The sequence below is a fragment of the Gopherus evgoodei genome, chromosome 1 (genome assembly GCF_007399415.2).
Source record: "Gopherus evgoodei ecotype Sinaloan lineage chromosome 1, rGopEvg1_v1.p, whole genome shotgun sequence".
Taxonomy (NCBI): Eukaryota; Metazoa; Chordata; order Testudines; family Testudinidae; genus Gopherus; species Gopherus evgoodei.
In genome coordinates, this window is record NC_044322.1 from 219,423,865 (window position 1) to 219,449,727 (window position 25,863).

A 25,863-nucleotide genomic window follows, 5' to 3' on the forward strand; every position below is an offset into this window, starting at 1 on the left:
CCATGGGATTTAGGTGCTTTAGAGGGAGGTGATTGACACGTGCTGGGTCCCATCTCCAGCGCTGACTTGACATGTGCTCGCTGCATTCTCAGCCGGGGGCTCCTTGGTCCCATGGTTCAGCAGCACCAGCACCAGCCCCTGGCCCTGCTTTTCTCCTGGGGAGACCCAGCTCCTCTCCTGCCTCCTCCGGGCTGAGGCGGATCCCCCCTTCCCTTCGTGTCCCAACCCCCCTGCGAGGAGCCCGGGGGGCAGGGCCAGGCCCGGGGAGGAGCCGCCCCTTCCTGCTCTCCCGGCCCGGCCCCCGCCCCTGTGTGCGGCAGCGGGGCCATGGCCGGGGTCGGGAGCGCAGCGGGGAGGCTGCTCCAGCCCTGCAGCCGGCGGGGCAGCGCGGTGGGGCCGGGGGGCAGCGCGGGGCGGCCAGGGGGCGGGGACACGCGTGGGGCGGACACGCTCCTGCTGGGAGGGGCCGGGCCCGCCTGCCTGGTTCGCCCCCTGCCCGGGGGGAGGTCCCATCGCTCCCCGCGGCCGGAGCGGGGCTGCGGGGAGCGAGTGTCCCGGGCGGGGCGAAGAAGCCCCTGCTGCGGGGCCGGGGCGGCGAAGCCCTGGAGCGGCTGGGCCGGGAGCTACAGGAGGGACCCAGAGCGCGGCTCGGCTGCAGAGCTCGGAGCCCAGGCCGGGCCCGGGAGCGGGGAGAGCCGGGGGGGCGGGCGGGATCTGGGATGTCAGAGCTGGGGGGGGGGGGGACGGGGACGGACTGTGGGGTGCTGGGAGTTTGGGGTGTGGTGGGGATCAGGGCTGGTGGGGACTGTGGGGCGGTTGGGAGCTGGGAGTTTGGGGTGTGCGGGGGGGAGGTCAGGGCTGGGGATTGGGGATGTTTGGGGGGCTCCATGTTCAGATCTGGCCCTGCGGGAGCATTGGGTTCTGGAGCTGGGAAAGTGGGGGAGTGTCTGAAGCTGGTGCTTGGGATGTGGGTGAGGCCCTGGGGAGCTGGTGGTTGGGCTGCACCCCTGACACTGCAGCCTGGAGCCCTGCGTTTCCTCTGGAAAAGCTGCTCCCTGTTTCACCAGCTCCTCTCAGTCTGAGTCCCAGGGACCGCGGACGGGCCCTGAAATCTGGCAGCTGGGAGGTCTGCAGCAGTTTCTAATCCTCCCTCCCCTGCTTCTTTCAGGAGGTACCACAAAAGCATCTGGCCCCTCTGGGGAAAGAGAGAGAAGCAACCGAGGAGGAGCGGCAAAGCGAAGAGCTGCTGGTAGGTGCCCAGATCCCCCTGTCACTTAGGTTTGCCTGGCATAAAAATTACCTGGTGAATGCAGGGCCCACCCTGCCCACCTCAGCCAGGGACCCTTCTGCACTGGAGCCCAGGGAGATGGCAAGGTCAGACACAGGGATAACATGATGCCCTTAGGATGCAGGAGGCTGCTGGGCAGGAGAGGGTCAGTCTGTGTTAGCCCAGAGCCCCTGCCCACAGGGATCCTTTCTAGCTCCTGAGGGGGATGTGGAGGAAGGAGATGAAATGTGGGCTGCAGAGATGGAGGATTTGGCTCAGTGCAAGTTGATGAGGTTTCGGGGAGAAGTATCCCTCCTGCTGGTGATGTACAGTTCACCCCGGCTCTGATCCCAGCTCCCTTCTTGGAATAAATGAACTTCCCATCACTCACTGCAAGAGATCTTGTGTTCTGGTAAATAACTCTGCCATCTGTCCCCGGGTGCATTTATGATTTTCCCTAGTTACCGAGCAGATGAATTTCAGTGTTGATAAATGCAAACTAATGCACATCGGAAAAGATAATATCAAATGGACATAAAATGATGAGGTCTAAATTAGCTGTTACCACTCAAGAAAGAGATTTTGGAGTCACTGTGGATAGTTGTCTGGAAACATCCACTCACTGTGCAGCAGCAGTCAAAAAAGCAGACAATGTAGGGAATCATTAGGAAAGGGATAGACAATAAAACAGAAAATATCTTATTGCCTCTATATAAATCCATGGTACCTCCACACCTTGAATACTGTATACAGGTCTGGTCACCTCATCTCAAAAAATAAACAAACAAACAAACAAAAAACCCATTGGAATTGGAAAAGGCATACAGAAGGCCAAAAAAAATGAAGAAGGGTGCAGAACAGCTTCCGTATGAGGAGAGATTAATAGGCTATGGCTACACGCCGCAGCTTTTAGCGACACGGCTCTGCTGCTACAGCCGTGCTGCTAACAGGCACACAGTGTCGCTACTGTTTGTCAGCAAGAGAGAAGTGCCAGTGTAGACAAAGCCTGAGACTGTTCAGCTTGGAAAAGAGACTACTAAAGGGGGGTAGGGATAGGGGGTGTGGTAGAGGTCTATAAAATCATGACTTATGTGGCGAAAGTAAATAAGGAAGTGTTATTTACTCATAACACAAGAACTAGGAGTCACCCAGTGAAATGAATAGGCAGCAGATTTAAAACAAACAAAAGGAAGTATTTCTTCACACAAAAAACAGTCAGCTTGTGGACCCCCTTGCCAGAGGATGTTGTGAAGGCCAAGACATTAAAAGAGTTCAAAAAAGAACTAGATAAGTTCATGGAGGATAAGTCTATTAGTGGCTATTAGCCAGGATGGGCAGGGATGGTGTCCCTAGCTTCTGTTTGCCAGAAGCTGGGAATGGGCGGCAGGGGATGGATCACTTGATGATTCCCTGTTCTCTTCATTCCCTCTGGGGCACCTGGCATTGGCCACTGTCAGAAGACAGGGTACTGGGCTAGATGGACCTTTGGTCTGACCCAGTCTAGCCGTTCTTATGTTCTATGTTCCCCTGTTACTGAGCCGCCCTTTCCCTGTTGTAGAAACAGACGGCAGCCGAGAGGCAGAAGATCGTCTGGGAGTGGCAGGAGCTGCGAGGGTTTCTGGAGGAGCAGAAGCAGCGGCTGCTGTCCCGGCTGGAAGAGCTAGAGAGAGCCATTGTCCAGAGACGGGATGAGGGCGTCTGCAGCCTGTCCTGGGAGATTTCCCTGCTCAATGAGAGGGGAGGAGAGAAGGGGCAGCAGCCGCTGAGCCAACCCCTGCAGGTCAGGCTGTCATTGCAATGATCATGCACTGCGTTTCTATAGGTGCTTCTGAGCCCTGGACACCAAAGCACTTTACAGAGTGGGATCGGGGCATTATCCCTCTGAGACAAATGGTGAAAGTGAGGCAGAGGGAGGGGCAGAGCCCTGCCCAAGGTCACACAGTGAATCTGGCAGTGGCGCCAGGGATGGGCCCTGGGAGTCCTGGATGCTGCAGCCCCAAGACCTTCTCTCTTGGAAATGACTCTCTGCATTTGCACTTGGAGGGTGAAATCCCCTCCCCCACCATGCTGAGGTCCTGAGCCAGGCCCACAGCCTCTCTCAGTGCAAGTTAATGGGTTTAGTGGGGCCAGGGGCCTTATGGGTCTCTCAGCACTGGGCAGAATTTGATTCTCAATGCAGAGAAATATCTTCTGCCTGTAAAGTGCCCAGGGAGAAGATTTCCACAGTGGCAGCCTGCCCGCAGGGATTGCTGGGGCTGCATAGGGGAAAGTCCCTGGTGGGGGGGCAGCTGCTCTGGGAATGTAACCTGAAATTCCCCTACTGCCCGAGGCCTCAGTGGTGACCCCTGCAGAGCAGGAGGCCTCCCCACCCAGGGACGCTCCCCCTGACGGCCTCCTCTTTCTCTCCATCTTTAGGATGCTGGGAGCACTGGAGGGAGGTAAGTCCTGAGCTCCATTTCGCTCCCTCATGGGCCGTTAGGTTTGATAACTGCGCTGAATAGGAAGCTGCCCCCTGCCCTTGGAGCATGTGATTCTGACTCCCTTAGTGGCTGACTCAGGTAGGAGAAGAGCCGGTTACTCTCTGATCGCTAACAAGGTCACAGCAGGGCTGCTAGACACAGGGCCGATGGGACAGACCAGGCCTGTCTCATGGACTGATGTGGCCGCGTCACGTATTCCGAGGGCGCAGAATCTCAGCTTTCGTGTTTGTTAAAGTGAGTTGTTGGCCCTCAACACCTCCCCGATGTAAACGGAGACAGTGTTGCCTTGCTGGGGCTGCCAGCAGTCTGAAGCCGTAGCTCAGAGAGCGTGAACTCTTCTGTCCCCTGTTAATGTCACCAGGGTGTCAACTGAAATAGCAACACTTTGATGTCAACATTCAACATTTCCTGGCTGATCACTTGAGCAGGTGGAACAGGGAGAGGGCAGGAGTGAAGCCTTTGTGGGGTGGGAATAGCGGGTTGCTGCAGGGAGGGAAGAACAGAGGAGAGACACAAGGACAAGGAAGCAAGAGAGAAATGGAGAAAGGAGGGTGGGAAAGGCAGGGAAACAGAGGGAAGAATGAGCAGGGCCCTACAGGGTGTCGGGAAGGGGCTGTTTTCCTCCTGAGTGACACTGAGTGTGACAGACAAACACTTGGCAAAATACGAAGAACTAAAATTTTATTTTTGATGTGAAGGGCAGATTCTCCCCTTGTTCCTTGTACATGGGTGTCCCATGGAGAGCAGTGAGTGTTCTGCTGTGAATGGAGCAGGGCACAGAGTCCTAACCTGATGCCCTGGCCCACTGACCTTAATGGACAGGGCAATCTGGCCCTCTCTGCCAAATGAGCTGGACACCCCAGGGTTACTGCTTCAGCTGAAGGGCTTGAGGGTTTTGGTGTTTAAGGGTCCATGTTAATTCTCTGCTGGAGCCCTGAGCTCTCTCTGTGACCACTGTCAGCATGTAGGACCTGCCCACTCTTTGGTCTGTGTCTCCTCCCTTTCCACATAATCCCAGTGCTGGTGCCCCTTGTTACTGTAGTAAACCAGCGTAGGGGGTGGCTCTGCCCCCCACAGATCCAGAGCGTCCGTGAGAAAGCTCCTGAACAATGTCTCCGTTCCTTGCTCTAGTGTCTCCCCACTTCCCGTCTCTCTGGGGAGCACAGGGCTGAGGTGACTCAACATGACAACGACCATCTCAGGCTACAAAGCTCAGATCCAGGTTTCCTGGAAGTTGGGGGTTGCTGGGCTCAGGGTCTGGGGCTCAGGCCTATTTCTCACCCCTCCTTTCCCCAGCTGGGAGGACAGGATGTTTCGGAAGCCAGAGTCGTCATTTGCGGAGCTGGAGAAGAGACTCAGCGATTTCTCTCTGAAAAGTGCCATGCTGCAGGAGGTGCTGCTGGGATTCAAAGGTGAGTTGGAGTCTGTGGGTGGCCTCTCCTCTGGTTAGAGTGACCCTCGCCCTGGGGAGGAGTCAGGGACTCTAGTGGTGTCACTGATCCTTGGCTCCATCTCACAGCCCAGCTCAGCGAGTCGCCCTTCCCCATGGAGCAGTTCTGTGGGGCTGGCTCTGTCTGCAGCGGCTGCGTTATCGGCCTCTGATGTCTGTCACTACCTCGTAGTTAACAGCAGTTCCATTAATAAGCAATGAGGATTTCTCCATGAATGCAAGGGCCTGAATTCTCACCTCTCCCATATTCTCCTTCCCCTAGAGATGCTGCGACGGGGGCTGGGGAGCAACACAGGTACGTGTCTGTCTCTGACTGGCCATGGGGAGATTTGAGACCAAAAACCATGTTAATGACAGGGAATCGCAGCCTCCAGCACCTGGAAGCTATGTAACAATGGGAAGGGATGTTACTTTGTTCTTGCACCAATATATTTTCAACTGATTGTCTCTTAAATATTTTAGCTCATCAATGTCACATAAGCATTTAGAGTGTTTTCCAGGTTTTTTAGTACTCATTAATTTTTTTTTGCCTTTGCTTTCTTTAATTATTTCATTTTTTACTGACTACATTCATTTTAAGAATTTTATTTTGCGGTTTTAATTGCAATAATATTAATAGTGTTTTTAATTAAGTTTGCATAATCTGATTTTAAAACATTTTTGTAAAGACCACTAAGGTCTTTGACAACTTTTCCTGTGTTTGGGTGGCTGCTTGATACTTTTAAAAAAAAAAAATACAAAGGCTGAGCTTTTTTTTTAAACATATTTGTTTGTAAGTTTGTTAGTATAGTTAGTGTTTTGGCTTTTTAAAAAAATATAGAGACTTTTTTTGTTGTAACTTTTTAAATTGGTAATGTATTCACATTTTTAACTTATAATTATTTTAGTACACTATTTACTTCTTGTGACACAGGTTGTAGCTGATTTTTACACTTTAAATAAATAAAACAGCTGTTATCATCTAATTTGGTTAAAACAGCAGTTCAATATATATATATATTTTTTTTTTTTGCATAACCTGCACTTCTTAAGAATGCAACGTTTGTTTGGTTCTTTTAATTAACTTTTTGCTCTAAACTTCTTTTTTATGCTTTCATTATACCTTAAATACATTTATAGTTCTTGGAATGATTTTATTCATTTAAGATAGATTCTTAATTTTTTTTTCTCCCAATACATTCCTAGCCATCCCGATGATGATTAATTTCTGGGAAACATCCTCAACAGAATTATTTGAAGGTGTTGCATTGGAGAGTAAAGGCACAGAGGCAGTGGCTTGTGGGAAACAGGGTAAGTTTCATTACTAATCCTGTTCTTAAAAAGAGGGCTCTTTTTAGAAAACTAGTTTAACGTACAAGCACTGAGAAACTTTAAAGAAAGTCACTAATCCTGGGAGCAGTGGGTCTTTTTGGAGCATATTTTAACTGACAAGCCCTTACAGCCTTTCTGAGAAACTATGGTCAAAATGAAGTGCAAATTAATGATCATGCATCATGAGGGGAAAGAGGAGGGAACACAAGTTAAAATATAATGAAAACAATGCCTCTCAGAAAGGAAATGTAGCAGTGTTGCCATGTCAGGAGTGAGGTGGGAGATGATTTTCTCCCCCCGCCCCCCAATCTCTTTTTAAAAGTCCTAAAAGGAATAAAAGTGGGTGGCATATTTAATTTTTTATTATTTTGTTTACTAATTAAATCCATGTCCCTAAGGCCAAGTTTGGCCTGGGTAACTTTGTTTCCACGTTTTCTTGTTCACCAAACATAGAGCTTAATGCTGGCCCTGAATGACATCATTAGCCCCTCTTGTTTGGACTAATTGAATTTTCTGTCGTTGGTCGTCTTGCACCTGTGCATGGCCTTCATGGCTGAAAAGAATTTAACCTACTTTTCATCAACTTGTTGCTAGAGGGTATTGTAAGATCTTATGAAATTTTGTCTGATTTTTACAGTGAAGTAAGGCAGAGAGTTCAAAATGTGGGTGTTATTGGAATTAACAGTTCCCAGGATTGGTCCATATATGCCATTGCTCTTGGCTCATTCATGCTTTGTCCGCGTACCATGTAGCACTCTCTTCCCATGCGTAGTCAATGCTGATACAAAAGAATGATCTAGGCTGGTGTTTCTCAGCTGGTGGTTTGTGACCCCCGGGGGCTCAGGAAAGGCAGTCAGAAGGCTGTGAGATGTTGAGTGTTTCATTATGATCTAAAGCAAAGAAAATCTCACTTCCCCACTCCTGCACTCCCCTGTTCATTGTGGTCAAGTGTTCTCTGCCAGCCTCTTGAAATATACAAGTTATAAATAGACTCAGCATGGATGCATGTTGTATTCTTACTTTTTAAATAAATGTACAGCGGTCAGAAAAAAATTGACTGCCAATAAGTGGTACTTGTTTACTTATTTGAGCTGTGAAATTAGGCAGTTTGCAGCTGTGCGCAGTAACCCTTTCATTGCCTGTATCCTAGCCAGTGAGACTGAAATCCCTGCAGTGGTTAGTAGAGATGGGGATGAGGCAGAAAATTTGGATCCAAACCGGCATTTATTGCTGTCAGCGATCACAGGAGAGTAAAGGAACCCAGGGATCGTTGGTCACTAAGTCTTCCAGGCAGAGAGAGGAGAGAGGGGGAAACAGAAGTCAGAAAATGAAGGAGAAATAAGTGAGGGTGGGGAGCGGAGGTCACAAGCTCCCAAACCTGCCCACATCCAGTCATAGAGTCATAAAGTGTAAGGCCAGAAGGGACCCACTGGATCATCTGGTCTGACCTCCTGTCTAGAACTGGCTGCCAACACCCCCCAGCACCCGCCCACTAAACCCAACAGCTGGAGTGAGACCAAAGTCTTGCAGCCCCCAGGAGACTAGACTCTTACATGCCCCAGGCAGAGAAAAGGAGGGACTGAGGTGCACCAATGCCCCAGACCCCTGCAGTGGCAGGTAAATGGTTCAGTGAGATATTTCTGGGTAATCCTAGTGAGTTCCCCACACCCCACGCTGCAGAGGAAGATGAAACTCCCCCCACAGGTCACTGACGACCTGACCTGGGAGGGAAATTCCTTCCCCATCTCACCTATAGTGTCAGTTAGACTGAGTATGGGAGCAAGAACCAGCCAGCCAAGCCCCTTAGAGAGAGAGAAAGAGACTGAATGATCAGTGCCACTTCACAGCCCTGATCCACCCAACCCAATATCCTGTCATCTTCTCTAGCCATTCCTGAAGTTTCAGAGGAAGGAGATTAAATAAACCCTCTCAAAATACATTGGGGGGGGGGGAGAGGAATCCCTTCCTGACCCCTACCAGTAGTGGCTGAAACCCTGAAGCATGAGGGTGAGGAACATAATACATAAAATGGAAGGGAGCCTCACTTAATGTTCCACTGTTTGTCTCTGTCTTCCATCTTAATATCGCCAGCAAACTTCATTTTATTTCCCGTGCCAGCAGGGCAGACTTTGTCCTATTCCTGCCTCCGCCTGGTCCCCACCATTGGGGGAGTTGCCCTCAGGGTTTTAAAACTAGCACAGTGGGTTTAGTGCTGGTGGGAAGGGCTGGGTCTGGGCTGTGATAAAGTGGTAGAATATTTTCCCAGCATGTGAGTCAGAAACATCTTGTCCAGGGAAAAGGCCAGGGAAAATCATGATGTGACAGGAACTAACTACTGAAATCTTCCCTGTCACCCTTCTCACCCTGACAGGCGGCACAGTAACACCCACCTTTGGCTCCAGATTGTCCCAGCCTCCCACGGGACAGGGAAGGGAGCTGGCTGTAGTGGAGCTAGTCCAGGTAATTGCGGGGTTGCTAGTGGGTTCCTGCTGGGGGGAAAGGGGCAGGAAATACTGAGGGCCTGGGATCTTTTGGGGAGCTCAGTGTGGAGGTGGGATGGGGGCAGGAAATACCCAGGGTGGAGAAAGGGAGGGGGACAAGGCATGTGACAAACTTGCTGGGAATCGTTTAACCCAAGTCCTGGATTCTGGGAACAGACTCATGGAGTTTAGGGGAGGAAATTACCCTATTTGTGGAATAGGGTTGTGTTGGAGGTGGGGGAACACTGGACAGCGCTGGGGATATGTATCAGATTCCCAGTGCAAGAACATGAACCTACTGGCCAGAGGCTGCTAGGAGATTTGAAGGAGGGGGTGGGAGGTTACCCACCAGTGGGCGTAGAGTAGATAACCCCCCCCTTCCTTCCAGCTGCCGGCAATGGGAAGCCTGTTGGGATTCCTACTGGGGAGCCAACCCTGGAGCCTGCTGGGGGACCCATCCCCCACATCAGCCTCTGGCTTGTAGGTGTGTGACGAATGAGAAGACCCTTCCCCCCGTCTGCTGGGAGGGGAGGGGATCTCTATCTCCCCTCCTGTTTTGCCTCCTGGCTGCTCTGAACAGGGTGGGGGTGGGACTCTGCTGACTGTGAGCCTGCCAAAGCTTCCATTTAATTGGCTCCTCTCCCACATGAATAGTGGGATTGTGAGTGGGGCAGCAGGTTGTGAGTGTTGGGCTCTTGCTCTTTCAGGGGCCGGTGCCCTTCGAGGAGGTGGCTGTGTATTTCACCAGGGAAGAGTGGGCTCTGCTGGACCCCCGTCAAAGAGCCCTCTACAGAGACGTCATGCAGGAGAACTATGAGATTGTGACCTCGCTGGGTAAGGATTCCTGTCCCCTCGGTTCTTAGAAGGGGAAATGAAGAGTTAAGGTTCACACCTTCCCCACAATGCCACCTCTGCTCTGCCCTGTCTCAGCAACAGCCCACTGAGTGCACTGAAATGGGGCAGACTAGGTCCCTCAGGGTTCACATGCAACTCCCTTGATATCACAGTCACAGCTCTGCCAAGCTACTCCAACTACTCCCTCCACCATCCAGTTACAGCTACAGCTGACCCAGTGCAGGGAATATGGGAGGGGAGAAGATGATGGGGGAGCTAGTGCTTGTGGGGTGCCACAAAGTAGCGAAGGCTGAGTGTAGTGGGAGGAAAGGGATAGGTATGTGGAAGTCTAGAGGGAATCAGGGAGGGATGGGTGCCATGGAAGGAAGAGGAGGTGAGGAATCAGAGACCGAATCTCCTGGGAACAGGGAGTGTGGTGGTTTAGGGGAGTGGGAGCCTGGGAATGGAGAAAAGGGGTGGAGGTCCCAGCAGTGGTGCTTTTGGAGGGGGAGGATTAGGTAGGAGATCAGGGATCCTTGGAAGTGGTAAAGATTGAGGATAGTGGGAAGGTGATGGGGAGTGGCTGCTCCAAGGAGCAGGAAGGATCTGGTGGCAATGGGAAGGGAAGGTTTCAGAGAGGCAGATATTTGGGGCCCTCCACTGAGAATGCTTTTGCCATAGTCTCTAATGACCTCTCCCTAAGCAAAGCTCAGAACCAGTGCTCCACCCTTATTCTTCTTGACCCGTCAGCCACCTTTAATACCACTGACTGTGGTCATCGTCTTGACATCTTGTCTGCTTCCTGGTTCTCCTCCTACTTCTGTAACTGCTTCTTCAGTGTGTGTCCTTAGGAAGATCGTCCTCACCTCCACTCCACTTTTCTGTGGGGGTTCTACAGGGCTCAGTCCTTGGTCACTTCCTCTGCACTTTATCTCTAGGAAATCTCACCCCCAAACACAAATTCAGCTACTGTCCATATGCTGATGAATCACAGATCTACCGCTCTACTCCAGACCTGTCTCCTTCTGTCCAAACTGAAATCTCTGCCTCCCTCTGATGACTCCTCATGGATGGCTAGCCATGAGCTCAAGCTCAACAGTTGAAATGTTGATCACAGAGCTCTTAATCCCCCAAACCAGCCCCCCACCTCCTTTCTTGCTGTTCAGCTCAGAACTAGCTGATGAAATCTCTGGCAATATTTGCAAACTCAGATGACAGAAGAGGTCCCAGAAGACTGGAGAAGGTTTAACCATAGTGCCCATCTTTACAAAGGGGAAAAAGGAGCCGCTGGAGCCTAGTCAGCCTGACCTCAGTACCAGGGAAGCTACTAGAGCAATGTATAAAACATTCAATTTGCAAACACCCAGAGGATGAAGGGGTAATCGATAGCAGCAAGCGTGAATTTACTAAGAACATAGCATGACAAACCAGCCTGATATCCTTCTTTGATAGGGTAACTGGTTTGGTGGCTAAAATAGACCTGGACTTCAAAAAGGCTTTTGACACAGTCCCATGAGTAAGCTGGAGAAATGCAGGCTCAACAGAACTCCCATTAAGTGGATATATAATTGGTTACACAACCGCAAGCAAAGAATAACTGTTATTGGAATGATGTCAGATTGGAGGATTTCTCAAATTGGGTTTCACAGGGATCTGTTTTGTGTCTGTTGCTATTTAACGTCTTCATTAACGACCTGGATGTAAGAATAGAGAACATACTGATCAAATTTGCAGATGACACAAAGCTTGGGGGGGTTGTCAACACTTTGGAGGCTAGAGCAAAACTTCAAAGGGATCGTAATAAATTGGCAAACTGGGCTATAGACACCAATGAAATTGAACAAAGACAAGTGTAAGGTGCTACAGTTGGGGAAGAAAAACCCAACGCACAAATAATGACTGGGGGATAACTGGCATGGCAGCAGCACCGTTGAGAAGGATCTGGGAGTTGTGATGGATCACAACCTCAACACAAGGTCAACAGTGTGATGATGCTGCAAAAAGAAGTAAATGCATTAACAGAAGCATAGCATGCAAATCACAGGTGGTGATAGTACTGCTCCACTGGGCACTGGTTAGGCCTCAGAGCTACTCCTGGGTCGAGTTTTGGTCACCAGTGACTAGACAGGATGTAGAGAAACTGGAAAGAATCCAGAGGCAAGTGACAAAGATGATCAAAGGGTGGAACACAAACCAGTGAGGAAAGGCTGATGGAACTCGATGTGTTTACTTTGGAAAAAAGAGTTAATGGAGGGAGATATGACAGTAGTTTTCAAATACTCGAAAGGCTGTGTGAGCGTGTGTGGCCATCCCTCCTGGTCTGTCTCAGGGCAGAGCTGCAAAGTCTCCAAGCCCAGGCCCTCAGGCAGGGTGGAGCAGCAAACAATTAGGGGCTTTGCCCAGGGCAAGCACCATACAGTCTAGCGTCCTAGCTTGGTGAACAGTCGACCACCACAGGCCTCCTGGCCGAAGGTGGGATGGCAGGAGGTAGGGGGACCCTGGCCCACCTGACTCCGCTGGGTCCCAGTCCCAGGCCCTAACAGTGGCAGTGTAATCCACCACTGGATCAAGGGGGATCCGCCCACAACACCCTTACTTAGTGTCAGGCCAACACTCAGCCAGACGATGGTCTAGTTTCTCTGGGCTACTTCCTACAATCCCCAGGGTTTGGTACCTCTGGCCTCCATTTCCCCAGGGTCGGTGTCTGTGGCAGCCCCATCAGCTCGTTGGCATCTGGGCTGGCTGGTGACCCTGGGAGCTCTGGCCAGTCCTCTGGTTGCTGCCCCAGCAGGTCCTCGGTGTCCCGCTCCGGCAGTGGGTGATAATTGTCTGTCTCCCTTGACAGCTCCAGCCCTACTGAGCTGCAGGTCCCCCTCCTTTTGTCCTTCTGCTTCCTGTCCTGCCCCTCAGCTTCCGGAGGGGTGGAGATGGCTTTCCTGGCTGTGTAGCCCAACGGGCAGGTTGTGGTACCTGTGGTCTTCCCCACTTCAGGCTGCCATGCAAAGGATGGAGAACAGTTCTTCTCTGTTGTCACAGAGGGCAGGAGAAGAGGCAGTGGGTTCAAACTACAACACAGCAGATTTAGATTAAATCTCAGGAAAAACTTCCTAACTGGAAGAACCGTAGGACAATGGAACAGACGCCTAGGGATTTGGTGGAAGGTTATTCACTGGAGTTTTCAAAAGGGAGGGGGTTAGACTAGATGACCTTTGTGGTCCTTTTAACTCTATGGTTCTAAGGGGAACCAAGGTTCACCCTTGGAAAAAGCTGAAGTGAGCATGTTGCCGATTAAGGGTATGTCTGCACTGCGTCTGGAAGCTGCGTCTCAGCCAGAGTCCATGCTGACTCACTACAAATAATGGTGTAGGCGCTGTTGGTTGGGTTGTAGCTTGGGCTCTAAAGACAAGGGTTGAGGAGGGTGGGTGGGCTGAATGGTCTGAACTCCAGGCGGAGCCCTAACCTCAAAACAATGTCTCCACAGCCATTTTTAATAAATTAGCGTGATACTCATCCTGAAAGGTGGCTGACTCCCTGATGCACCTTAGTAATGCCCTAAAGAGGGTGGTCCCAAGGGAGATTGAATGAAAGTTGGGTCACCTAACTCCCTGTAAATCCATGACCCAGCCCCTTCCCTTGGCACCCTGTAACCGAGCCTTAGTGTGTCACAACTGAGGATGCCAAATTCAGGACGAACTGCTGAGAAATAGGGCAAACAACCCAAAACTGGTGGATATTCTTTTATAAGTTTCAGAGTAGCAGCTGTGTTAGTCTGTATGCGCAAAAAGAACAGGAGTACTTGTGGCACCTAAGAGACTAACAAATTTATTTGAGCATAAGCATGCATCCGATAAAGTGGGCTGTAGCCTACAAAAGCTTATGCTCAAATAAATTTGTTAGTCTCTTAGGTGCCACAAGTACTCCTGTTCTTTTATAAGATAGATCAAACCAGCCACAAAAGTAAACTCCTGTTTCACTACACTGGCTAACAAGAAAACATAAAGGCAGTTTTCTTAAGCATTCCAGTTCTTATATCACCACCAGAAACACTGGATTCAGAGATGAGTAGTTCTTTACAACCAGTGTCATTAAATAATAGTTTCTTCTGATCCCAAAGGGCCAGCCACTCCCAGGTGAATATACAACTTAAATCTCACCCAAAAATCATGCCAGTTCCAATCCTTTACTATCTAATATCTAAAGGTTTATTCATAAAAAGAAAGAAAAGGGAGAGTTAAAATTGGCTAAGGGAATCAATTACATCCGTAATGGCAAAGTTTTTGGTTCAGGCTTGTAGCAGTGATGGAATAAACTGCTGATTTATGTCAAGTCTCTGGAGTCCATCTACAGCTTGGATGGGTCATTCAGTCCTTTGCTCAGAGCTTCAGTCTGTAGCAAAGTTCCTCTGGAGGTAAGAAGCAGGATTGAAGACAAAATGGAGGTGTTTCCAGAGCATTTTATAGCTTTTGCCATGTGAAGGGCATCTCATGGTTCTTACTGTGGAAAATTAGAGCAACAGGATGGAGTTTGGAGTCACATGGGCAAGTCACATGTTCATGCCCCATTTCCCTCAGTCATTGCAGGAAGCCATTACCTAGATTCCAGACAGCGCATTTCCATGACAGTCCACTCAGTGTAGATGGGCTTCTCTGATCCACTGTCAACCAAGTGTGTCTTGATGAACCACTTAATTTGAACAGTCCCTCCAAGATGTGGTAGCTAGCTACCTTGTGGGTGTTACCCTGTTATGCTTATAAGAAGCACACAGGATCTTTTTCAGGGGAAAAGGCAATACGCTGCATTTATTGAAGATACAACAATTAGCATATGCATTCAATCACACACCACATACACATATACTGTCCTGCCAGTCGATGTTATAGTTACCAGTCCAGAGTCCAGATCAACCTAGTGGCCAGCTACGTTGATCATGGGTAGGAGGAGCTGGATTCTGTTGGTCATGACATGATGCTCTGGGGAAGTCTTGGCAGGATGAACCCAAAGTTTCATGGCAATGCACCCTGATCATATAGAGATTTTCCTTCTTTGGGACCAATGAGTTTTGCACCATCATGTTGTAATCAATTGTTGTTTGACTAGTGCTTGTTTTCTTAAATTGTCCTCCTCATCCTTTATCTTGTTCTTTCTTCTAGTTCCTCAGGGAGTTGTCCCATGTTGGTTTTGATTACAGCTATCTTGTCCCCACTGATAGGTGCCCGTCTCATCTTTAGAATCATCAGTCTGCCCTCTGACGTTTCAATAGGGACATGTTGCAGCCTCCTGGCGCCCTTGTGTCTTTCTTCAGTTCCTCCCTCATACATCTGATTCAGCGATGGCCTTCACACTTACCTCTTAACACACACATTCCTCATTCACACACAAAACAGAATTAATTTACACACAACATTTTGAATAGGAACATCAAATTGCAATTCAAAAGAAAACCACCGTGGCATTCTTTTACTTATTTTAAAATGCTAAACCTGCAACAAATTGGTGACCCTCAAAGGTCTGTTACTGCCTTGAAATCAGTCCAGACACAGATTCTGGCTGATGTATCTCTGCCCGTTGGCCCATTCTGTTACTCAAAAAGGGTGGCTGGCAGGATCATACATTGGTGTATGATCAGATCATACACCAATACACATAATGCATGCTACATAATTATTCTTTATCCTTCATTCCAAATTATATAAAATACCAACCTAAAATCCCACCACTACATTTGGGGGAAGAGTTTGAGGGAGTTCAGTTCCTGATTTTTATTTGACTTCTCTCAGGTACTTGGTTTGGTTTGGCCTTCCCCTTTCCATGCCTGTCTGAGGTTTCTGTCTCTTGTCACAGCAGGTGACACAATGGTATGTGAGAAAGAGGAGCAGAATTCTCAACAGGAAAATGTTGAGCAAGTGGATAAACACAGAGAATTATCACAAAGATCGGAAAGGAATGTGTCCAGGAGTCATGAGCAGGGAAACCCCTGTGAGATTCAGCACAGACCAGAAAGAGAGTGTGGAAACAAGCCAGGAGAGAAAGTAGGTAAATATATTTCCTGTTGGGGAACTCAGAAGGACATCAAGAGAACCACAACACAGCAGGAAATCCTCATGGGAAAGAGAAAAAATACATGCACTGATGGGAAAAACGTATGTGACTACTCAGCCCATATAAAGCATCAGAGAATCCACACAGGTGAGAAACCCTATGAATGCAGTGAGTGTGGGAAAACCTTCAAGCGCAGCTCACATCTTATTACCCATGAGAGAATCCACACAGGGGAGAGGCCCTACAAATGCAGCGAGTGTGGGAAAACCTTCAATTACAGCTCAAACCTTATTAATCATCAGAGAATCCACACTGGGGAGAGGCCCTATGAATGCAGTGAGTGTGGGAAAAACTTTACTCAAAGATCAGGCCTTTCTGAACATCAGAGACTCCACACAGGGGAGAAGTCCTATGAATGCAGTCAGTGTGGGAAAAACTTTACTCAAAGATCAGGCCTTTCTCAACATCAGAGAATCCACACAGGGGAGAAGCCCTATGAATGCCTTGAGTGTGGAAAATGCTTCATTAACAGCTCAGATCTTTCTAGGCATCAGAAGATCCATACAGGGGAGAGGCCCTATAAATGCAATGAGTGTGGAAAATGCTTCACTAACAGCTCAGCCCTTTCTGAACATCAGAGAATCCACACAAGGGAGAGGCCCTATGAATGCTGTGAATGTGGGAAAACCTTCAATCGCAGCTCAAACCTTATTACTCATCAGAGAATTCATACAGGGGAGAGGCCCTATAAATGCAACGAGTGTGGCAAATGCTTCACTAGCAGCTCAGCCCTTTCTAAACATCAGAAAATCCACACAAGGAAGAGGCCCTATGAATGCTGTGAATGTGGGAATACCTTCTCTTGGCACTCAGCCCATGTTAGCAATCAGAGAATCTGCAAGGGAGATAAACACCATAAAAACCTCTAAGGCTATCAATACTTTTTTTCTTTAATATTTTTTCCTGATTCACACGGAGTCCCTGGGCAATGGTCTGGAACTGCTCCCCACAAAGCCAGTCAGGACTTTAGGGAGCCTCCACTCCCTTGGAGCAGACTATTTTCAGGGCTAGAAGCTCACACGTCTTCAGCTCCTGGATCTCTCCTTAGAGCATTCGGCATCCTCTCCCCCTCCGTGCACTTCCCACGGTGAGATTGCCCCAGCGGGGTCCTGGGGAAGCCACAGGGTCCTGCACCCTCACTTTGCAGACAGACGTGACTCAGCCAGCCAGTAAAACAGGTTTATTTGATGACAGGAACACAGTCTAAAACAGAGCTTGAAGGTACAGCAAACGGGACCCCTCAGCTGGGTACATTCTGGGGGTCAGTGAGCGAGACCCCCACATCTGCACTTCACTCCTCGTCCCCAGCCTGCTCCAGACTGAAAACCCCCTCCAGCCCCTCCTCTTCTGCTCAGCTCCTTTCCCGGGCTAGGAGGTCACCTGACCTCTTTGTCTCCAACACCTTCAATTGGCACCTTTGCAGAGAAGGGGCCCAGGCCATCAGTTGCTAGGAGACAGAGTGTCAGGCATTTAAGTGCACTGGCCCTTTGCTCTGCTAGATACTTAAGAACTGCATAGGGGACACTGAGGCACCAACACAGCATTCAGAGAAAACAAGAACATTCCTAGTTCGTCACACCAACGTAGTAATTTTTAAAGCTCCTTCAACTGTTTGCAGCACCGTTATCCCTCAACTTGTCTAGAGGAGTGGCCCATTTTTTTCCTTTTGATGTTCGCCCTGATTTGAGGTTTACCCATTGATCCTTTCTATCAGCACAATTGTCCCATGAGTAATTTGAATCCCAGGAAATGGAGCATCACATTTATACCATTCCTCCTATTGCAAAGTTATTGTTAGAGTCACAGTGACACAGATTGTATCATTGCCAGTTGTCCTCATGTTGCTCTGGGTTTTGCTGAAGAACAGTTATATTGGGCACTTTTCAGATTATCGTTAAATAAAGAGGAACAGGGGCAGGAAAAAAAGTGTTATTTCAGTCTCTGTGACACTGGAAGGATACGAGGTGACTCAGCAATTCCCTCCTTCTCCATCACTGCAGAACTGTTATGTTTTGTCTGTGCCATACAGAGTTTATTTTCATTCTATCTGTGAAAGCATGTAAAGAATCCAAGTGCTGGAGGACAGGGTTTGGGTCCAGAGTGACGTAGACAAATTGGAGGATTGGGCCAAAAGAAATCTGAGGAGGTTCAACAAGGAGAAGTGCAGAGTCTTGTACATAGGATAGAAGAATCCCATGCACTGCCACAGACTGGGGACTGACTGAGTGAGGGGGGGTTGATAGCAGCCTTCAACTACCTGAAAGAGCAGCATTGTGGGCTTTTTCCTTGCCACTTTTGCTGGGCTGGGCAGGCAGCCTGGAGGCCTTTCTAGAAGAGCATTGGGAACTGAGTTAGGAAAACCAATGTGAAAACCAGAACCTCAGGTTTAGACTCATTTATTTATAATATTAAATCTTGGATTCTAGTGTCACAATCAATACAGTTGCTTCAGCCTGATAGTTTCCTAAAGGGAAAAATTAACTTCTCTCCAAAGGGAGTGGAGAGAAAGCACTTTTCAGAATCAGAGAGACAAGGCGGGTGAGGGTAAGAGCTTGTAGAGGACCAACCTCTGTTGGTGAAAGAGACAAGCTTTGGAGCTAACCCTGCACACTTCTTCAGTTCTGTGTAGCCTGAAAGGTCGTCTCATTCACAAACAGCAGTTAGAACGTAAGAACGGCCACACTGAGTAAGACCAGTTCATCTAGCCCACTGTCCAGTCTTCCGAAAGTGACCTATGCCAGGTGCCCCAAAGGACCCCTGGGACCAATATGGATACAACAACACTGCAAACAAGGTTCAAAGTCAATGCATGATAGAAGTGGACCTTCAGTTCCCCTCTCCTAGGGGTGGGGGTGGGGCCAGCTGCCAATGAGATCTGTTTTCACCTTTGCCCCCTTTCAGTCACTCTGGGATCCTAACTCTGCTCCCAGCTGTCAGGCAACTTCCAGCCCATCCACCCTACCCACTAAATCCATGGTCATGTGTCACCCCCTTTGCCAGCACACGTAGCCTGCAGGAAAGCTACTCCTGCCAGATGTGTTGGTGGTATAGTGGTGTGCATAGGTGCCTTCTAAGCATTTGATCTGGGTTTGATTCCAAGCCAATGCCATGATGGATTTTCTCTTCTGTTGTTTCCTCATCTGGAAGTGGTTTAATTTCAGTCACATTGTGTTACAATCACATTATCCATAGAATGAGACATTAAATGTGCCAAAGTCCTGCAGGTCATATGGGATGGAGGCACACAAGGGGCTCGAATGTGTCATCTGAGAAAGACAGAACACTTGGAAACCTGCATCTCCCATCCCCTGGCCTTCTGTGTTATGATTCCAGCTGTGTGAGCTGTTTGTATGATGTTCCTGCATGATGAGGAAATAAAGTTTTGAGTCAGTTTTTGCTCCTGCAGATTCCTTTGCTGTTACAATTATAATGACATGAACAAAAGGGAGGCAAGATAAAAATAAACCCCAAATTGCAATATAGTTAGGGAAAGAGAAGATCACAGTTACGCCAAACGCTTCAAAATAAAAATACTAAAAATTACCCCCTGCCCCACTACAGGGGTGGGGTACAGCTCTGACTGAGAGGACCCACAGGAGAAATTTCAGCCTGAAGACAAATTTGTGTGAAATGTTGAGAAGTGAAGAGCCCCCTTCCCCTCCCCACAAATCCCCAGAACTCGTGTCACCCCCATGGCACCAACACAGGGAACCCAGTGAAATGGGGTTACAGAATACAAGGCAGGAGAGAGGTGACAGGGAGTCTCTCCTTTTCCTTCTCTCTTCGCTTTCTTTTCTACTCTTCTCATCCAGGAACTGCAGTCACAGCAGGGAGGGGTTTGTCTCATTGGAAGGGATCTGTGTCTGTCACGGAGGTTGTGGCAGTGATGGATTCTGTGACTTCCTGCAACCTCTGTGATTTCTATAGTGGCCATTGTGGCTGACTCCAGGGCTGCCCAAGCTGCTGGCTCTGATGACTGCCCAAGCAGCGGCCAATGCAGCTGGCCCTGGGGACCACTTGACCAGTTGTTCTGAGGGCAGTGGGAGCAGCTGCAGCTTGGCCCCCAGCAGCACTCCTGGGGTGGCCAGAGCAGCAGAAGGCCCCCTGGGCCCCCGCCCAGCAGCAGCTGGAATGGCAGTGGGCCCTCAGGGCTTCTCCCCTGGTAGTTGGTGCTCATTATCCATCAAATAAATCAAACACTTCCACCTGCAAGCGGATTTAGCCCAGGACTCTCAGAGTCAGCAGCTCTTACACCCTACACTGAGCTCTCTGGTCAGGTGTCCTAGCACCAGAAGCCTCCTGTCTAGATCCTAAAATAGCATTTTTGCAGCGGGGGCGGGGGCTGAAATTTTGGACTGGACATTGTAGCTCCACTGTTATTTTATTGAATTGCTTCAAAACAGCAAGTCAAGAAAGTCTCCTAAGTTCCAGGCTCTCTGCCGTGGAAACAGCTGCCCCTGCTCTCCAGGAGTCTGTGTGTTCCACCCAGCAAAGTACAAACCTGCTCTGAACTGAAGGGAGGTCAAACAGTGATGGTAGCACAAATACTTCAGACTATTAACCCAGGTCCCTTCCTTTCTCTAACCCAGGACGTGCCAGTCACCTGTTAGCCATGGTGTTATCTTCACCTTCAAATACCTCTCAGGACATTGAACAGAAGGAGTGAAACCCCCTCCCCCAAATGGCTCCCTGCTGAGGTGTTGTACCGTACCTGCCCCTGGAGACTGTCTGGTTTTATACCCTTAGAGCTATTTTCTCTTCAGACCCCTTATCCCAATCTCTGGGCCACCTCTGCATTTCAGAGTTTAGAATTTACTCTCATCACCCTCGCATGGCATTTTCCATGTGACTTAGACAAAGTAAGTGGGGGAAGCTCCATGGCTAATGGAAACTGATGTTCTGGGTGAGGCCTGAACTCATAACCCCAGCACTGCACCTCCCTCATTAGCTAGTTTTACCCCTGTAGGTGCTTCATAGACAAGCTTGGAAAGTAGGTAGTTACCTGTGTCTGTGATTAACTGCTTTGGTGGCTAATTGAAAGCCTGATGGTTCAAACCCAGGTGAAGATGGAGGTGAGTTTTTTTAGTGATGAGAATCCAGTATATTTTAACAGGCAGGAAAACACCTCAATTCTGGTCTAGCCTCATTGGGCAAACATAACTGCTACTTCTGCCAGATGCATTGGTGGTATAGTGGTGCGCATAGCTGTTTTCCAAGCAGTTGAACTGGGTTTAATTCCCAGCCAATGCAGGAATGTGATGTTTTCTCTGCTGGGAATTGGTTTAATGTCAGTCACTTTGTATCAGTTTAGCAAAGGAATGAGAGAATCTTTGTCCTGCAGGTCATTAAACACACAGTGGAAGAAGAAGGGGGCAGGACTATACAATGAGCAGGTGGAGTCATCCTAGTATTACAATGTTTGGTTTGGTTTTTTTTCCTTTACTTCCTTCTCCCTTTTAGACTCAGAGCCTTAAAGGTCAGAAGGGACAGGTGTGATCATCTAGTCTGACCTGCTGCACCTTGCAGGCCAAAAGACCCCACTCCCCTACTCCTGTAATAGACCCGGGAGGGGAGGCAGCTCTGTGCACTGCCCCTACCCCAGGCAACGCATGGAGGCCCTCTGCTCCCCTCCCCCAATGGGTGTACAGAGATGTGCCAGCAGCAGTAAGGTGGCTCCCTGCCCACTTTGCCTCTATCACTCTGTGCCGCTCCCAGAAGTGGCTGGCATTCGCAGCATCCCCGAGTGTCTCCATGCACTGCCCCTCCCTGAGTACCAACTCTGCAGCTCCCATTGGCCAGGAACTGCAGCCAATGGGAGCTCGGGGGTCAGCACCTGCAGGCAGCAGCACATGGTGACCCCCTGGCCCCGCCCACCTAGGAGCTACTGCTGGAGGGTTGTGTGTACTGGTCACTTTGGGAGCTGCAGTGCACGGGGTAAGCGCCACCCCTCCTGCACCCCCCCCCCCAGCGCAGAGCTCGCACCCCACACCCAAATTTCCTCTCAGATCTTTGCTTGTCTTCCTTTCACCCAGAACCATCCTTCTTCTCCTGGGCTGCAAGTAGCCATCCCTGGGAAGCCAAGAGGCAGGCACAGGATTCTACCTCCCAGCAGCCAACCGCACCTCCCCAGGCTTTGCAGAATGAATGGTGGTGCTCCACTAACCCCACTTAGCCGCACTGAGGTGCTTAGCTTCTGCCCTGCCTTCCTCAGCTCGACTTTCCTCTTTTTCCTCATTCCTGCCTCACATCCTCCTTTGGCAAGTCACCAGAGGAGACCAGCAGGAAGAGTTGGCTTCCATAGGCCAACCTCCCAGGGCAGAGGAGACCAAGTTGCAAGGCTTCAAAAGGTGACTGGCCCAGATCCTCTAGCTTTCCCCTGCTGATGCCAAGGTTTTTTCTCAGCTCATTTCACCACCCTTTATACTGCAGGGGTTGAGTTTATCGCAGGTGATACCCAACATTGGGCCGGCTAGTAAGAGTAGGGTGGACTAATGACCCACCAGAGTTTGGCAGAAAGCAACACGTTTATTATACTGACAATTAAGCTCAAAAGAAGGTGTGGGGGGGAGGCTGTCACAGTCACATACTCACACTCCCAGGACCAGCACAGCACTGAAAATGTCAGGATTCTGCAAGGTAAGTGTCCCACAGTGCAGCTATGGATGGTGTGATGAAGGTAAGTCTTCCTGAGGCAGAATGAAATACAATGCAGAGAACCACTGGCCAGGCGGTCCGGGCAAAGGGCATTCACTGGAGGTACAAGCTTGTGAATGCTCTCCTGAGCACATGGCCCCTTCCTCTTTTAAGGACCTGCACCTAATGACCTGCGACTAGAGATGACTTGGCTGCATCTGGTTGGTCACACTCCACCTTGGGCAGTGTCCATGCTCTGGGTGTGTGAGTGCTGCCTGATAGGAGTCCCAGACACCTTGTCTACCTGGGAGCTCTTCTGCTCTTCAACCAGCCCATTCATCCCACAAGCATTCCAGGAAGGAGCGAGAGGGGGAAAGTCACTTCACAGGCATTCAGAGAGGGAGAGGAGACAAAAGTGGGAGCAGGGGAAGTAGAACTGACCTAGTGAGCATAGAAATCACTGTTGCTCCTACAACAGCAGGGACAGGCCACTAGGAGCTGGGAAAATTAAGCTGTTATGTTTCTGCCTGGTTTTGAACCAGAGACCTTTTGCATGTTAGGCAAATGTGATAAGCACTACACTGCAGAAACTCTGTCACAGGGCTTTGCCCCTCCCTTCATAAGAATAGCCATACTGGGTCAGACCAAAGGTCCATCCAACCCCGCATCCTATCTGCCAACAGTGACCAATGCCAGGTGCCCCAGAGGGACTGAACAGATAATGATCAAGTGATCTCTCTCTTGCCATCCATCGCCACCCTGTGACAACAGAGGCTTGGGACACCATTCCTTACCCATCCTGGGAATAGCCATTCATAGACTTAACCTCCATTTATTTATCTGCAAAAAGAAAGAGGAGTACTTGTGCCACCTTAGAGACTAACAAATTTATTTGAGCATAAGTTTTGGTGGGCTAAAACCCACTTCATCGGATGCATGCAGTGGAAAATACAGCAGGAAGATATATATATATACACACACAGAGAACATGAAAAAATGGGTGTTGCCGTACACACTATAACAAGAGTGAGCAGTTAAGGTGAGCTATTATCAGCAGGAGAAAAAAACCTTTTGTAGTGATGATCGGGATGGTCCATTTCCAACAGCTGACAAGAAGTTGTGAGTAACAGTAGGGGGACAAATAAACATGGGGAAATAGTTTTACTTTGTGTAATAACCCATCCACTCGCAGTCTTTATTCAAGCCTAATTTAATGGTGTCCAGCTGGCAAATTAATTCCACTTCAGCAGTCTCTCATGGGAGTCTGTGTATGAAGGTTTTTTTGTTGTAATATTGTGACTTTTAGGTCTGTAAATGCGTGACCAGGAGACTGAAGTGTTCTCCAACTTATTTTTAAATGTTATAATTCTTGACATGTGATTTGTGTCCATTTATTATTTTACATGGATACTGTCTGGTTTGGCCAATGTACATGGCAGAGGGGCATTGCTGGCACATAATAGCATATATTACCTTGGTAGATGTGCAGGTGAACGAGCCTCTGATAGTGTGGCTGATGTGATTGGGTCCTATGATAGTGTCCCCTGAATAGATATGTGGACAGAGTTGGCAATGGGCTTAGTTGCAAGGATAGGTTCCTGGGTTAGTGTTTTTGTTGTGTGGTTGCTGGTAAGTATTTGCTTCAGGTTGTGGGGGCTGTCTATAAACAAGGACTGGCCTGTCTCCCAAGATCTGTGACAGTGAGGGATCGTCCTTCACAATAGGTTGTAGATCCTTGATGGTACCCTGGAGAGGTTTTAGTTGGAGGCTGAAGGTGACGGCTAGTGGTGTTCTGTTACTTTCTTTGTTGGGCCTGTCCTGTAGTAGGTGACTACTGGGTACTCTTCTGGCTCTGTCAATCTGTTTCTTCACTTCAGCAAGTGGGTACTGTAGTTGTAAGAACACTTGATAGAGATCTTGTAGGTGTTTCTCTCTGAGGGTTTGAAGCATAAATGTTTGTATCTTAGAGCTTGGCTGTAGACAATGGATTGTGTGGTGTGGTCTGGGTGAAAACTGGAGCCACATAGGTTAGTATAGCAGTCAGTAGGTTTCCGGTATAGCGTGGTGTTTATGTGACCATCGCTTATTAGCACTGTAATGTCCAGAAAGTGGATCTCTTGTGTGGACTGGTCCAGGCTGAGGTTGATGGTGGTATGGAAATTGTTGAAATCATGGTGGAATTCCTCAAGGGTTTTCTTTTCCATGGGTCCAGATGATGTAGATGTCATCAGTGTAGCGCAAGAAGAGTAGGGGCATTAGGGGTCGGGAGCTGAGGAAGCGTTGTTCTAAGTCAGCCATAAAAATGTTGGCATACTGTGGGGCCATGCAAGTACCCATATCAGTGCTGCTGACTTGAAGGTATACATTGTCCCCAAATGTGAAATAGTTATGGTTGAGGACAAAGTCACAAAGTTCAGCCACCAGGTTTGCCGTGACATTATCGGAGATACTGTTCCTGATGGCTTGTAGTCCATCTTTGTGTGGAATGTTGGTGTAGAGGGCATCTACCTCCATAGTGGCCAAGATGGTGTTTTCTGGAAGATCAACAATGGATTGTAGTTCCTCAGGAAGTCAGTGGTGTCTCAAAGGTAGCTAGGAGTGTTGGTACTGTAAGGCCTGAGGAGGAAGTCTACACAGCCAGACAATCCCACTGCCAGGGTGCCATTGCCTGAAATTATGGAGCATCCAGGATTTCCAGGTGTATGGATCTTGGGTAGCAGATAGAATACCCATGCTGATTTTTGGCCTGCTGCTTCTCTGTCTGAGATGTTTTTGTCAGCCCTGGCACTCAAAAAGGGCATCATTGTGAGGGCACACGAAGGCAAGATGAATTTTTGCCAGCCTTGCTCAGTTTGACTTGCTTCCTCACCCCATTCCTGCCTTAGATGCTGGGTCACCTGGTGGCTGAAGATGGTCCACTGTCTCAAGTGATGCCAGAGCCTGACACAGTGCCCCTGGGCAGCTTTTGCTCTGCACATGCCGGCCGTGCACATTTGCAAATACTTTAAAGCTCCTGTCAGTAAGTTCTGGGGACAGCTGCTCTCCTTCAGAAGAAGCTCCCTAAAATTGGCCTGTCTCATCCAGTGGTACATTGACCTCTATTCAGACTGAACCAAAGGGTGAGGTGGCCTCGCTGCTGTGGCCTCTGCTGCTGTGAGGACGCCCACTGTTGCAGATGAAGCCATCCTGCAAGCACTTTCCACCTAGCCACTCACTGAAAATCCTGTAGGATGTAAGGTGGGAATAGAAGAACACTGGAAGGGGGGCTCCCTCTTCTCCCACCATCAGCCATCCCATATCCAGTGCTTC

The 25,863-nt window shown here is 49.1% G+C and overlaps 2 protein-coding genes and 1 non-coding gene across 8 annotated transcripts in view; 2 read left to right on the forward strand and 1 right to left on the reverse strand.

Moving 5' to 3' along the window:
- LOC115636587 (zinc finger protein 154-like) overlaps positions 1-25,863 on the forward strand; it is a 658,270-nt gene that overhangs the window by 32,536 nt on the left and 599,871 nt on the right. The window lies entirely within an intron of this gene.
- Positions 303-16,823, forward strand: LOC115636550 (zinc finger protein 436-like). Of its 4 annotated transcripts, XM_030536822.1 has the most exons (11): positions 303-390; positions 1,169-1,249; positions 2,826-3,047; positions 3,683-3,705; positions 5,044-5,159; positions 5,460-5,492; positions 6,383-6,487; positions 8,880-8,968; positions 9,696-9,822; positions 15,664-16,603; positions 16,688-16,823. In XM_030536822.1, exons 1-11 carry the CDS (start codon positions 328-330, stop codon positions 16,788-16,790), a joined length of 1,902 nt encoding a protein of 633 aa, XP_030392682.1. In that variant the 5' UTR covers positions 303-327; the 3' UTR covers positions 16,791-16,823. The 4 variants fall into 4 exon arrangements, with proteins under 4 accessions (XP_030392682.1, XP_030392653.1, XP_030392663.1 ...); XM_030536793.1 differs by having other exon boundaries at positions 15,664-16,823; XM_030536803.1 differs by having other exon boundaries at positions 15,667-16,823.
- TRNAV-AAC lies at positions 23,073-23,145 on the reverse strand. The gene has a single exon. It is a non-coding gene; the product is annotated as a tRNA-Val (tRNA).

Coding starts and splice junctions, on each gene's coding strand:
- LOC115636550 (XM_030536793.1), top strand. CDS start 328: ATGGCCGGGGTCGGGAGCGCAGCGGGGAGGCTGCTCCAGCCCTGCAGC. Junction 3,048..3,682: donor CGCTGAGCCAACCCCTGCAG/GTCAGGCTGTCA, acceptor CTCCATCTTTAG/GATGCTGGGAGCACTGGAGG. Junction 6,488..8,879: donor AGTGGCTTGTGGGAAACAGG/GTAAGTTTCATT, acceptor TCACCCTGACAG/GCGGCACAGTAACACCCACC.